We start from the raw sequence: 15,324 nt of genomic DNA, 5'->3' as shown, positions 1-15,324 counted from the left end.
ATCTACTTATCTGAGGTGGGAGAAAAACATTTTGCGTCAATACGTCATCGACAGATGACAAGCTAATAAAAATCCCGATCAACTACAACATGTAGGTTGGGTGTTTTCAACTTTTATTATCATTTTATACTACATATACATGTAATTTAGCACACTTGTAACTCACACAATCTTGAAGCTTATAAATTCTGGATTAAACGATTTTTACACATTTAGTTTTGTTACAAAAGTCTGAACAAGTTTTAAGCGGTATTATTTTTAATTCAAAGCAAGAGAAGACAACTAAGACTTGACTTTGTCAAGAATTACACAAAATATACATACATGTACAGTTCCATACTAAATTACACTAATGCTGAATTTAAATAAAACTAAACAGGTTTCTATCAATTAAATACTGGCACTTTACTTATTCTGATATTGATAATGACATAATAAAAGTTTATTTTAAAAAAAGATACTGCATAAATGTATTTGCGGTAGAGTGGTCACATAACTTAAACACAAGAACTGTAATTAAATTAACATGATCCTTGCATTGAAGTTTGTAAAATTTGTACAAAAATAGAAAAAAATAAACTCTGATAATCAAAAACAACCTATAAGACATGCACACTTATCCCTTTGTGTAACAGGATAATGTTTTTGGTTATATACACATAAGTAATAACTACAAAATACACACATCCATAATTAAATCTTTTAGCCTTTAACAAAGAACCATAACCAGTACAGCCATCGCTTGTTTCCTTCAGTGATAGCAGTTCTTATTGAAAACTGAAGTAGACATTTTGCATGATCTTAATTTCCAAGATTTATTTAGAATTCAAAAGTTACATTCCTTTTGGCAATGGAAATCAATCTATTAAAATGTAAAAAGTCCACTCCAAAAATTAGACCTTACAAAATGAAAAGATTTCAAAGTATTCCTCAGACTGGTTTACACACATCCCAAGATTTGACTGTTTTATCCAAGCTTGGCAAGTTCTTCCGCACCTGGGAAGTACCAGTATGTTCCCTTGGTGTTCTTTGTCAGTCGCATGATGTCATCACAATGGGGTCCATCCCGTCCCGCCCCGACCATGTTGTCAAGCATGAAGTTAAGGTTGTCAGGGGACGCGGAGTAGCCAATGAAGAAGAGGCCGGCACCGTCTTTAAGAGTACCGAAAGGCATAGACTGGCGCACAATCTCAAATGGTTTGGGCTGATTGAAACCATTACCTGAAACACAAACAAAACCATTAAGAAATAATTGTGATCGGATTGTAGTGTACAAATTACTTAAATAGTGCAAAAAGCATGAGCCTCATTTAACAGCAAACGTTTGAGAGAGCCATTTCTGTCCAAGGTCAAGGTAGTAAGTCACAGGCCAGATCGAACATATTGTATGGATGAAGGGAAAATGTAACACAAGCTTTGAATGAAAATAGGGCATTTATTAATGCCATAAAAGCGATATTTTTATACATGGTAAATTGAAACATAAGAGTCAATAGCTTGTGTATTATAACACTTCCCAAAAGACACCTCTGGGTAGACCATGTTTATTATCCAATTCCATAACAATAATTTTGCATATACAGTGTGTGTATATCACATGATAAATCGCGTCATAGATGCTACGTCGGAAGGCAAAATTTGGCTTCGAATGAAGATTTTTAACAAAGATAACTTTTCTATTTTTTTACCATCTTAAATGAACATTGCGCAGTCTACACTGCTTACTGTCCCAACCTTCAGTATTTTACCAGAGTTCGGTCGAGAGTTTAGTTTCTAGATGGATGGGGGGATTACAAGCAACCGGCATTTTTAAAACATTTACTAAAATACTCTTCACCTCCATTGATTGTTGCCACATGTGGGGTGATGGCCTTGCTTGATATTATTATTCTTACGTTTACATCAAGTCATTAGTTATGAGGTATACAAATGTAAACCCGACCCCGCCTCGACACAGGAAGGATAATTGTCAACTTTTTGAATCAACAAGTGAAATTGACAGGTGCTCAATTTCTCATGCTGATCAATATTCATATGAAGTTTCAGGATTGTAAGTGCAATTCTTTTGGAGTTTTTTGCAACATCAGATGTTGTGATGTGACATGAAGTGACAAACACAATTCCAATATAGCTCCAATATATATCTATCCTGGGTTATAATAAAATATAAATAAGTCTTACCTCCAGTCATCCTGGCCACGTGAGAAGTGATAGACTTGCGGGAGATCTCGGTGGAATCACTATGGGCACGTCCCACCCAACCCTCCATTGTCCGGGCTGGAAAACGCATGTAAACAATGCTGAGAAATGCACCTTTGTGTCAGGAACTAAGACTTGTTTTGAACTAAAATAATTAATATTACACAAAATAATTATTCATAAAACATGTTTTGTCATACATTGTCTTATCCTTGCAGAATTTGTTTTGGCAAAAATGATTTGGGTTATCAAAAAAAAATAAAAAAAAAATAAATTCAAAGATTTACAAGATGTAGGGTTTAAGCTAGGTTATAAAAAGAACAGAGTGCTGCAGAAGAGGGACAGGGTGCTGCAGAAGAGGGACAGGGTGCTGCAGAAGAGGGACAGGGTGCTGCAGAAGAGGGACAGTGTGCTGCAGAAGAGGGACAGTGTGCTGCAGAAGAGGGACAGTGTGCTGCAGAAGAGGGACAGTGTGCTGCAGAAGAGGGACAGTGTGCTGCAGAAAAGGGACAGTGTGCTGCAGAAGAGGGACAGGGTACTGCAGAAGAGGGACAGGGTGCTGCAGAAGAGGGACAGGGTGCTGCAGAAGAGGGACAGTGTGCTGCAGAAGAGGGACAGGGTGCTGCAGAAGAGGGACAGTGTGCTGCAGAAGAGGGACAGGGTGCTGCAGAAGAGGGACAGTGTGCTGCAGAAGGGGGACAGGGTGCTGCAGAAGGGGGACATGGTGCTGCAGAAGAGGGACAGGGTGCTGCAGAAGAGGGACAGGGTGCTGCAGAAATGGGACAGTGTGCTGCAGAAATGGGACAGTGTGCTGCAGAAGAGGGGCAGTGTGCTGCAGAAGAGGGACAGGGTGCTGCAGAAGAGGGACAGTGTGCTGCAGAAGAGGGACAGGGTGCTGCAGAAGAGGGACAGGGTGCTGCAGAAGAGGGACAGGGTGCTGCAGAAGAGGGACAGGGTGCTGCAGAAGAGGGACAGGGTGCTGCAGAAGAGGGACAGGGTGCTGCAGAAGAGGGACAGGGTGCTGCAGAAGAGGGACAGGGTGCTGCAGAAGAGGGACAGGGTGCTGCAGAAGAGGGACAGGGTGCTGCAGAAGAGGGACAGGGTGCTGCAGAAGAGGGACAGCGTGCTAAGTGAGAAAAGGGCACATTGTATAGCGCCATGAATCATTTTAACATTTTGAATATCACAGAAATTGTGCTTTAATGAAGTCATGTATTAAAGGTTTCAACTGCCAAATATGTCAAGTTTGTATGAACTTATGATCATGTTCTAAGTTTTCATCGTTAACAAAATAAAACTGATAAGCTTTAACATGTATATTTCTAAGAAGACAGAAGGGTACACCGACAGGCCAGTCTTCATAACGGCAGGAGGGTGCTACCAAAAAAGTACAGTGTGCAGCACCCTTCGATAACTCTTTAACTAAAACCCTACAAGATGGTAATGATTTGTACTAACAGATGGCTAACTACTAACTAACTGTGAATCTTTTTTCTACAGAAAATGGTTTAAATAAGAAATTGATGAAGCTTACTTTTTTCAGAGCCAATCAGCTTGAGGTCATGGATCCATTTCTGGGTAATCTGAAGTATGTCAACGGGAAGCAAGCAAACTAAGAAATCTGTATATAATTAACAAGCTTGAACAAATCAACTTTAACTTTAAACAATCAGCCCATTATCTTAGCCAAAGTCTAGGATTTAAAATATAAATGTACATGTACATTGCAAATGCTATGACAATACATACTGGCCCTGTTGTTCAAAACTCTCGTTAAATTACTTACGCTTACTCTGACGTGCTTATATTTGGTCATAGTTATCCAAAATGATGATTGGTTGGTCAAAATTTATCCATTGATATTTAGTAATAACCAATCAAATCAGTTTTATGAGTCACCTAGCCAAAAGACAACCTGTGTACAAACTATCTATGTTTTATACAAGTGGCTGCAGATGCCATATGAATTCAAACTATACTGTGGCAAGTGCCCAGCGCTTCTTACCACATAACTTCCGCCCGACTCTTTCTCCACAGCAATTTTCTCTCTGTTCTCATCATCAGCGGCATTCTCTGTACCTGAAACATATACACACGATAGAACAAGAGAACAGAACATTTATCAGGAAGGCAAGATACTAAAAACACACTATGAACGATACTATGAACAATACCATTTAATTATATACCAATCATAATTCCACACAAATTACGGATCACAAAAATCATAAAACTATATTATGACTTTTTTAACCATTTCATTTGCACTTATGATAAACAATAATATAAATTCTAAAACACAAGATGAAATATACTTGACATTTCACTATTAAATTGAACGTACCATCGATGAAGCCCGAGAGGTCACGACCGTTCTTGTAGACAAAGCTATAGATGTCCTCAAAGTTCTTCACGCTGTCCTTTGGCAGGGATGCCATAAAAACCTGGGCCAGCTCAAACAGTTTGCTTGGCGTGTTACACTTGGCATGGATAAACACATCACCAGCTAGAGAGAGAATATATATATATATATATATATATATATATACAGTCATATATAAACACTAAGTTGAAACAGTTTGCTGGGCGGCTACACTTGGCGTGGATAAACACATTGCCACGTACAGGAGTAATGTTATAATTAAATTAAAGTTGAAACCCGTTGCTCGAATTCGCTTGGCTCGAATTCCTCGTTGGCTCGAATTTCTCGATCTTTCCGAGGTTTGAGGTATTTTCGCTGGTCCCTGGGAGTTCGAGCGAAAGGGGTTCGACTGTACCTTATTTATAATGTTATTGATTTCATGCAGAGCTTTTACTCAAACCAACTGAAGAGTCAGAGATATCAATCCATCTATACAAGGAACACAGCTGATGATATTTTGATCATATGATATAATCATAACTGAATTACGTGAAAACTATTTTTTTATAAATTTACCAAGCAAATTATTTTCAGTTTTCTGACAAAAACCTCCATTTTACTGTTCACCTCTTTTTTAAGAACATTTTTTAAAACAATTTAAAAATTAAGTATTACGTGAGCTGGGCATTTCTCCATTTGTTCCTCGACGATGGTCATATGTGTAGTTCTGTCTCACTTTGCCTCCTGCCTGTAAAACACATGTTTTTGATTTGTTATTTTCATTATTCATCTCTTATTTTCAATTTTCGATTGCTTCAAAACAGCTGTTACTGGAGCTCCGCTTATTCGTGATTGGTTTTCAACAATTTTGATTCACACGAGCCATTAAACAATTATATAGATGCTGTACATATAACATTTACTTGAGGTAAAAGCTATATTTAAACATATCACAGAAATTGTCTGAATTTAGTTTAAACTTTAAGGCTAAAAAATCTCTTCATATCATTCCTGTCAAAGGCTTATTTAGAAATTAATGTAACTGAATTGTTTTACTGAATGTTACATCTGTTGTGGCCCAAATGAGAACCCCTTTGAAGTCACTAGATTCCTCACCCTGATTTTAGAATATGCTATTATATCTCGAGATCTATTTTCACCAAAAAAGAGGTATACTGTATTACATGTAGTAGGGCTTTTCCAAGACAAAGTAGGAGCCTAACAAAAAGGTAGGAACAGTAGGAAAAGTTGACCCACTTGTAAGCCTGCCTCTCACCTGTTTGAAGAATGTTGTCCCGAATCCTACACCAGCCCAGATTTCATCCTCCTCGTCCTTCATGGATGGGTCTGTGACCTGATCCACCATCTTTTGGAGATCTTTACATGCCTGCAGGAGATAGGAGAGATTATAGCATATAGAGGATAGTATGAAGTTAAAGTTATTAAAGGGGCTAGACACCAGAGATGTAGCATATAGAGGATAGTATGAAGTTAAAGTTATTAAAGGGGCTAGACACCAGAGATATAGCATATAGAGGATAGTATGAAGTTAAAGTTATTAAAGGGGCTAGACACCAGAGATATAGCATATAGAGGATAGTATGAAGTTAAAGATATTAAAGGGGCTAGACACCAGAGATATAGCATATAGAGGATAGTATGAAGTTAAAGTTATTAAAGGGGCTAGACACCAGAGATGTAGCATATAGAGGATAGTATGAAGTTAAAGTTATTAAAGGGGCTAGACACCAGAGATATAACATATAGAGGATAGTATGAAGTTAAAGTTATTAAAGGGGTATAGCATATAGAGGATAGTATGAAGTTAAAGTTATTAAAGGGGCTAGACACCAGATGTTTTTGGGAATGATACATGCGTCGTAAGCCATGTGATACATCAGTGGGAATGATACATGCGTCGTAAGCCATGTGATACATCAGTGGGAATGATACATGCGTCGTAAGCCATGTGATACATCAGTGGGAATGATACATGCGTCGTAAGCCATGTGATACATCAGTGGGAATGATACATGCGTCGTAAGCCATGTGATACATCAGTGGGAATGATACATGCGTCGTAAGCCATGTGATACATCAGTGGGAATGATACATGTGTCGTAAGCCATGTGATACATCAGTAAGTAGGATTCAATGCGTTGTTCACAATGATATCAAATTTAGTTTTTGTTAAGTTTCTTTTTTTCAATTGTATCATCTGGTGTCTAGTCCCTTTAAGTTTTTTTCTAAAATTGATAAAAACCAGCCTTGGCTAGCTGTTTTTAGTTTTTAGTAACAAGTTTAATAAATTTTGTATTGAATGACCATGAATGCGATGTTATATTCTATTCAAATCATAAATATTAATTTGATTATTTACAGGGCTTAAAACATAAAACATGTATGTCACTATATAGTGTGCATCTTTTCAATGCTTTTGATTATGAAGTCAATGCACTCAAATTATCTAATAAAAACATAATGATATTATTTCATATTGGCAACATGATTTATGATTTAGTTGTATTATATAAACTATGGAGGAAAAGTAAAACATTATTGACAGAAAGCAAAGAAGACAACTTAAAAAACCTGACTTATCAGGACATGTTTTTTTCTTTCATACATACGGCTTAATACAATTTATCAATTTAGTCAAGAAGCCTTATAAAAAAAATACTGTACACAAAATACATTTGAAAAAATACAGTGCACAAAATATTTCCCTTTGATTTGCTGTTTGAAAAAATACAGTACACAAACTACTTCGCTTTAATTTGCTGTTTGAAATAAATACAGTATGCAAAATACTTTGCTTTGAATTGCTGTTTGTATAAATACTGTACAAATAATCTTTCGCTTTGATTTGCTGTTTGAAATAAATACAGTATGCAAAATACTTTGCTTTGAATTGCTGTTTGTATAAATACTGTACAAATAATCATTCGCTTTGATTTGCTGTTTGAAAAAATACATTACTCAAAATAATTCCCTCTTATTTGCTGTTTGAAGCGATGCTTTTTTAATACGGATAATCACAACTCACCTTGACCACTTCCTTGGCATTGGCATTAGGCTGTAGTTCAATCCAGAGATACAGGGCGTGGTTCTTACCCTGGGAAAACACCTAAAAAGCAACATACAAAAGTGTAAGAACTTAAAATACATTGCCCTGTACTTGCAGTATTTTTGGGTCATGCATAAGGTTCTATATTAAGTACATAGGGCCAATTGTTTAGAACTTCGTGAAAGTTAACAACATGGTTAACGACCTCATTGTTCACTGTTGAGTAAACATGACATTAACGATAAGCACATATATTAAAGTCAAACAAAAAATCTGAAACAATCGTTAGTGTATGCGGGAAATTTCCAGAACAATACAGATTTGAAAGTTAACAACTATGATGTTCACGAAATTGTTAACTTTAACAAAGTTCTGAACTATCAGCCCATAGATATGTTTATATTTTGGAAGATACTGGTATATAAATAATGTTATATAATGTATGCATGCAGTTATAGTAAGGGAAACATGCACCGGTCAAATACATTACACTACATTACACTACATGTGTAATATATAATATTATTATAAAAGAAGTCATAACTGAAATATTTAAATGTAAAATTACATAAGACACTATCTACTTGTGCCCAGTCAATTTACTAGTCTTTAAACTAGGATGAATAAGTAATCCTGACCACGCATAAAGACAGGTATTTCCTGATATGGTTATCTGACTTTAAACTTTAAATAACCTTCAAATAAGTTTATCTTAACAGGATGTAGCTCTACTCAGCCATGAAACATCATGACATATCTCTGGTTAAGAACCATGTTAACATATGTAAAGACTACATCTCAAACAACATTATTTAAGTGTAAGATTAAAACGAACAAAAAGTATCAGCCTTAAACTCTAGCCAAGTCTAATGTTCAGAATGCTTTTACCTAGGTATGACTTTAATCTAGGTATGAGAATGTCTAATAAAAAAATTGTAATCACTATTTCTGATAGAAGATAGTTTATGAATGCATCCATTTTAATAATGACTGTGTAAAATCCAAGAAATCAATATATAGTCTGCCATGAATGTGATAAATTTATATTGTGCAGTTGCAGGCTATCTTTCTCAGCTCTACAGGAATGTGGCTGGGGCCTTTTCTAAAGGTGAATTTTGTCCAAAATAGGGAGTTTAAATTCAACACAAATTCTTCTTTAAATTCTTAAATGAATTCAAGTCAAGTCAAAATTTTATTAGCATTATTCAAATTGAACATTGCCAAAAACATATATACAAGATGGCATTTAATGATATCAGTATAACATTAAGTGCAAGTGTATTGTTGTGTTGTATATTAACACTTAGTATAATAATAAATAACTGAATTCTTGTGACAGCATATTGCAGACAAAAACATGCATGTACATTGGTGAATTTTGACACAAAGTTGGGGAGAGGGGAATATATATATTTTAAGGTGGTGAATGGGGCCCTATTTCAGTCCCAAAATCATGAGAAAGACAGCACTGAGCTTAACCAATCTAATAAGCATCTTAACAGAGAAAATGAAAAATCTGAACTGAATGTAAGGGTGATTTCTAGAATATATAATATAATGATATAGTGAGCATTTGTACAGCAGGAATGAACATATTTTTTTCTGGTTGATATACAACTGATAATACAAGTCTTACATATATCTAAGGCTTATAATGCACATATTAATGTTTTGCCCTTTAATTTTGGCGTAGGGGTTGGTGGATGTCACACTGGGGATTAGAAGCTGCTAATTATCCTGCCCCTGGAGCAGGAACATTTGTCAAAATCCCTTGAGTGATCAACCAGTGTGCCAAGTATCCAAATCAAGGGTAATGTTAAACCAGCCAAAATCAGTGATGTTGGGAGTTTTTATGGTGTGCCCACACCTGCATTATGACTTCACAACACCGCATCCCTCGTGAAGTTTAATACGGAATTTATAATTTTAAAGGGGGAATTTTACCCTCAAGACAAGGAGAATAATGTAGCCCAAAGAAGAGTTTGTGTTACAAAGATGAATGATATCTAAAATGAAACATTCTCCAGAGCAGACGAGAAAGAGGGTTCAGTTGTATGTCACCTTGGTTTAAATTGGTTCCATTAATTACCCCCCCCCCCCCCACCTCCCCCTCCCAAAGGATGTTTAGAGCCTCTACTAAGACTATCATCCTACTTGATGATAAACAGAGCCATCTTGACCGCCCCAAGTCTTAGTATCCCAGTTGTCCAGTCCCTTTTGTGCCCAGTATCCCTACAGGGCTTAACATTGTATGTGCATTTAATTACTTATCATGGTCTCATCTCATTATTGAGCATATCAACTTATATATAATCAAATTTTCTTTCTTTTTAAATACATTGATATCATATGTTATTTTTTTTTTTAGATATCAATTTCAACATAGTCAGGAAAATTCTATAAGAATTATATAAAATTAATTTAGAACAAGAAGTCTTCATTTATTAAAACATCATAGCTTCAATAGTATGGTTCACGCATTTTTATTAATTTATTGACAATACAATATTTTGTTGAAAGCTCGTTCATAAGCAGAGGGCTCCTACTATAATACTATAAACAATACCAAATAAAATTTATTACATGTTCTGTGTAAATATGAACTTACAGATACTATACCGTCTCACTAAATCAACCATAAGTCAAGTTACAACAGGTTTTCTACAAATTTCTAATCTTGTAATTACTCTAATTTCATTTTTTAATCCAAAACTATTTCTTAACAAGTCATGTTAAATTTTATATGATAAATCTATTAGGTTTAAATGACACACGTTTGGTTGAAAAACCACAAGCATTTTTATTTTTTTTTGTATTTTTGTATTCTTCACACAAAAAATACATTAATCTACAACTTTAACTCTCATGTTCACACAGTACAAATTTGCTGTAAATAAAAAGGCCAAAACAGCAATGTTTGTTTCCGACTATAGTGCCAAAAATATAGGCATGATAGGATGGGGAAGTTTATTACTAAGGGTACAATTATGTGTGTTTCAAATGCAAAAAAAAAAACACCATAAAATTCTCCCAAAATGTGAAAAATTTGAATGGTCAGATATTGTTTTGCCTATTGGCAATAAAAAAATAAGGGTTGAAGGCAAAATGTGGGTTGGTTAAACAAGAGGCCCAAAAGGGCCTATGCTCTACTGGCATGGCTTTTGTGGTCATATCAATCTACAGCATGTATGTATGGGTAAAAGGCAACCGACATATAGTTTATGTTTTGTGTTTGGGTTACCTGAAAACGTAGCACGTTCAACATCTGAGCCCAGGAAGTATTGTAAGCAGATTAGTTGCATGAACTTTTTTAATATGTGCCAAGTAAAAGTCATCTGACAAAAAAAAATGCTTTCAAAACTGTACTCATAGTAAAAATTTCTGTAGTTTTAAAAGTTAAAAAAAGTTGGTCAAAAGGTCAAAGTCAAGGGCATCCTAGGACAACATTGATCAATTTGAACAAACATTCACAATCAATTGTGCTGAGATGGATGCACGAACACACAAAAAGATTTTCAAACCTTTCCAGATTTATGTTTACCAAACCTGTGAACCCTGGGTGTGGCCAGTAATGACACCAGGTGCATAACTTAAACATTCACAACCAATTTTGTTAAGATGAATGTGCAAACTACAGAACTTAAAGCTAAAAAATGGCCTTTGGGCTTTCAACGAGAACAAGGCAGAGTAATTCACAAAATCAACTGCAGAAGCAAAAAGCAAATTGTCTTTCAAAATCCTGGACTTACAAATTGTCTCCCTTAACTCTAGACCTGAATTTACATCTACATGTAAACTTGGCTAAAAATAGAATTCGCTCATGCAGACCTGGCTTAAAATAGAAAGCATTTCTTTAAAACTTTCATGGCCCATAATCTAGGCATTTATGGGCGGATCTGGCTGGTTTTCAAAAAGAACCGAGCTCTAATGTATATCTAGATACTGTACAAGTTTCATCGAGATACAATCAAAACTGAAGACTGTATCGTGTTCACAACCAATTGTTTACAGACGCACGAACGCACGGACGCACGACCGCACGGACGCCCCACCGCACGGATGCACATACTACGTACACATTACCATCGCATAAGCTCTTCTGGCCTTTGGCCAGTAGAGCTAAAAACCGGAAACAACCAATTGTTGTTTTTTTATGCCTGAGTTCCATAATATTTAAAGAGTGTTAAGAAATAACTAGGGAAAAAGATTTAATCTCAGAACATGAAATTTATTTAAAAAGTAGTTTTAACAAAAATGTTAGCTGCGCAGATAGTGATTAAAGCATGATTAATTTTAAACACAAAAACTGCGGACTGCGGAGTGAAATCCAATACTCGACTGGGTTTTTTTCAGGCCAAAAAGGGCATATAACTTGATAAATATTAAAGCAAGAGTACTTGGCCTTGCTGTAGAAGTGCACATTGTCTCTGCCGACAAGTGTACCAAGTTTCATTTGAATATCTTGGAACCATTTTCCATGGTTAGAGCTTTTGAACGCTGACTTCAGTAAAAACAACAACAAGGCTTTGAAAATGGTCTTTTCCTTCGCAGACAGACAAGCTAAAAAAATAGATAAAATTTCCGAAAAAGGGAAAATGGTTTCATGTAGACTGGGTAACACATATTTGGGCAAAAAGATTCCTTGACTATTATAAGTAACACATATTTGGGCAAAAAGATTCCTTGACTATTATAAGTATCAAACGTAAAAAAATGGTATTAATTTAAGTATTTATTTACTTCCAACATTTGTTCTTACACTGGGTTGTGCTGTGGGTTTTCCAGCTGCTGACACTGTCGGCATGACTCTTTGAAGGGCCTCGGATATATCAGCCTGCTTCAGATACGTGTACAGACCATATCCACCAACACCAGCTGCCAGCGTACCGACAGCGAGAGAGGCGCCATACCTTCGGGCAGCCGAAGGGCGAGTGGCTATCTGTCTTGACTGGGCTGTGAGACAGAGTATTTATTAGATTTATGAAATTTAATTTCCAGTAGTTGAAATTGACATGAAACAATTTATACATGTAAATTTTATTTGGCAGCCCTCCATACTGTAATCCTTTGCCAAACAAAAGAATATGGAAAAGACTGCAGTGGTTACAATTGACTCGGGTGCATTATAACTGAGCGAAAAACAACAACAAACCGGAAGTCAACAGTGGTAGAAAATCCAGGAAAACAGAAAAATGGGAAAAAAGTCAAAAAAATCGTATGACCGGCGAATTTCCTCCCGGGTTAAGGTTGAGTATTTTGAAGATGGATATCATGTCCTTAGATTGTGATGACTGTCAATCTGCAGTAGTTCTTTAGAAGTGAGTAATAAGATGATTACGCGACCCGGGTAGAGAAACGTTCAATACCATGTTAGTATAATTATTATTCAGTACAAAGTGTATATTTAAAAAAAAATATTTTTCAATATTTTTTTACATATTCAGTATTATAATTTTTAGTAAGGAATTATAAGATTTTTTTTGATTTTTTAAAAAAATGATTGAGTTTGAAAATCCGGTGCCAGTGATATTTACGCAAAAATTTGCCCATTCAAGGTCAAAAAATAAAAAAAAAGTTGTGAAAATAGTAAATTTGTGGGAGTGCAGCTTTAAGAAAGCTTAAAAATTGATAGGGACATAGGCAACTGTCCAGTACAGCTCAGAAAAAAAATAATACAGAACAGCTGTACAATATTTCTTAAATTTTGTATAAATATTAAGTTTTGAAAGACTTGTTCATGTTGAGACAAGCAATATTAAACATTATGCCACAAACAGACAGCACATAATATCAGTCGTATCAACTTTTTTTGAAGAATTTCTCAAATATATGCACTCACGTTCTCCTATCATATGATCTAGGTATATATGCATTTACCTGTTTACTGTATTTATGAGTGTCCTAGATTTGGAAACAACTTCTGATTTCAATGTTATTGATTAAAACGTCAAGTTCAGCTTAAAATAGTTCATGCTCTACAGTAAATACACATCCAAGTACAATTTTAACCAGTTGTCAACAAAAGACACTCACCAGAAAAGCCCTTTCTCAGAGTTTGAAACAAGCGAGTCGAATTTCGTGCAGCCATTCTTGTTAACCGGTATGTTTGCCTGGTAAGGTCAGGGCCACTGATATTAACCTATCAAGTCACGTGACGGTCTATTAATAGACATGAGGCGCGAATTGGGAGCACGAGAAAATGAGTTCTGAAAATCGCTTAAAAAAACAAAAAATACGGATTTAATTATAAGATCAATTTCAATGTACTAGTTATGAAGAGTTTGCGGTTTTATATCGTACACAAACTTAGAATTTATGATTATGCTGTTATCTTCTGTATAATTTCTGTGTATTGTGTAACTTTTATTATTAAACTTAAGGGCTCAATTTCTTGGAAGTTCTTATAAAAACGTAACAAGTTTTTATTTAGAAGCAACTTATTTTTTAACAAGCCAAGTTCCTTAATCATTCTTGATTTTACTAAATATTTTTTGTAAATCGTGCTAATCATAAAATCATTTCCCTAATAAGGTATTTTAAAGAATGTACAATTAGATATTACACGAACTATACCAAAGCAAAAACAGTGAGTTTGATATGATTCGAGAAAGTGTGGCTTCAGAGAACATCGATGTTCGTGCTTACAGCTATACCAGGTTTTGCACAATCTTAGTATAAACAACGGTGAAAAGAGAGAGTCAACACCCATTGGCTTAGTATATATATACTAGTATATAATATTTAGGGGTTTAATTAAACAAACATGTGCATGTGACTGGCACCGCAATTATGCTTGCCGAGGTTCTAACGTACGTGTGGGGATTACATCCTCAAACCGTGGTGGCGGCGGTGTGTGTGTGTGTGTGTGTGTGTGTGTGTGAGTGTGTGTGTGTGTGTGTGTGTGCACGCGTGCGTGCGTGCGTGCGTGTGCGTGTGTTTGGGGGGGGGGGGGGCGGAGGGTACTTCATCTCCAGTTACAGTAGCGGGGTTAGGAAGACGCACCCCTATCCCCTCCCCCCGAAAAATAAAATTAAAAATAAGCAAATATATTAATAAATAAATGAATAACTGAGAATGAATGAATGAATGAATGAATGAATGAATGAATGAATGAATGAATGAATGAATGAATGAATGATTGAATGAATGAATGAATGAGTTTAAATGAAAAAAATAACTAAATGAGAATAAATAAATAAATAAATAAATAAATAGATAAATAAATAAATAAATAAATAAATAAATAAATTAATTAATTAATTAATTAATTAATTAATTAATTAATTAATTAATTAATTAATTAATTAATTAATAACCGTGTGTACATCCGTGTGTACGGTTTGAGGATGTAATCCCCACGCGTGCACACACACACACACACACACACACACACACGCACGCACGCACACACACACACACACCGCCGCCACCACGGTTTGAGGATGTAATCCCCATAAATAAATAAATTAATTAATTAATTAATAAATTAATTAATTAGTTTGAAAAAATAAGTTTAAATAAATAAATAAATTGTAAAAAATAATAATAATAATAATAAATAAATAAATAAATAAATAAATAAATAAATAAATAAATAAATAAATAAATAAATAAATAAATAAATAAATAAATAAATAAATAAAAATAAATAAACTAAAAATAGATTTATATCAATCCAAATTGTCCACGTAAACTT

The 15,324-nt window shown here is 35.1% G+C and overlaps 1 protein-coding gene across 1 annotated transcript; it reads right to left on the bottom strand.

Annotated features, from left to right (window-relative positions):
* Positions 1 to 96: 96 nt before the first annotated feature.
* On the bottom strand, positions 97 to 13,815 carry LOC128211871 (dye-decolorizing peroxidase YfeX-like). The gene is made up of 10 exons (XM_052916981.1): positions 13,662 to 13,815; positions 12,388 to 12,581; positions 7,608 to 7,688; positions 5,838 to 5,948; positions 5,237 to 5,309; positions 4,544 to 4,705; positions 4,205 to 4,278; positions 3,734 to 3,782; positions 2,182 to 2,277; positions 97 to 1,221 (listed from the first exon to the last, which is right to left on the bottom strand). The coding sequence occupies exons 1-10, from the start codon at positions 13,714 to 13,716 to the stop codon at positions 968 to 970; spliced, it is 1,149 nt and encodes a 382-aa protein (XP_052772941.1). The 5' UTR covers positions 13,717 to 13,815; the 3' UTR covers positions 97 to 967.
* Between the last annotated feature and the right edge of the window lie 1,509 nt (positions 13,816 to 15,324).

The sequence above is a fragment of the Mya arenaria genome, chromosome 12, assembly GCF_026914265.1.
Source record: "Mya arenaria isolate MELC-2E11 chromosome 12, ASM2691426v1".
NCBI lineage: Eukaryota > Metazoa > Mollusca > Bivalvia > Myida > Myidae > Mya > Mya arenaria.
This window is presented reverse-complemented; position numbering and strand designations above follow the sequence as displayed.

Coding starts and splice junctions, on each gene's coding strand:
- LOC128211871 (XM_052916981.1), bottom strand. CDS start 13,716: ATGGCTGCACGAAATTCGACTCGCTTGTTTCAAACTCTGAGAAAGGGC. Junction 5,949..7,607: donor ATGCCAAGGAAGTGGTCAAG/GTGAGTTGTGAT, acceptor TATCTCCTGCAG/GCATGTAAAGATCTCCAAAA. Junction 3,783..4,204: donor AGTCGGGCGGAAGTTATGTG/GTAAGAAGCGCT, acceptor GACATACTTCAG/ATTACCCAGAAATGGATCCA.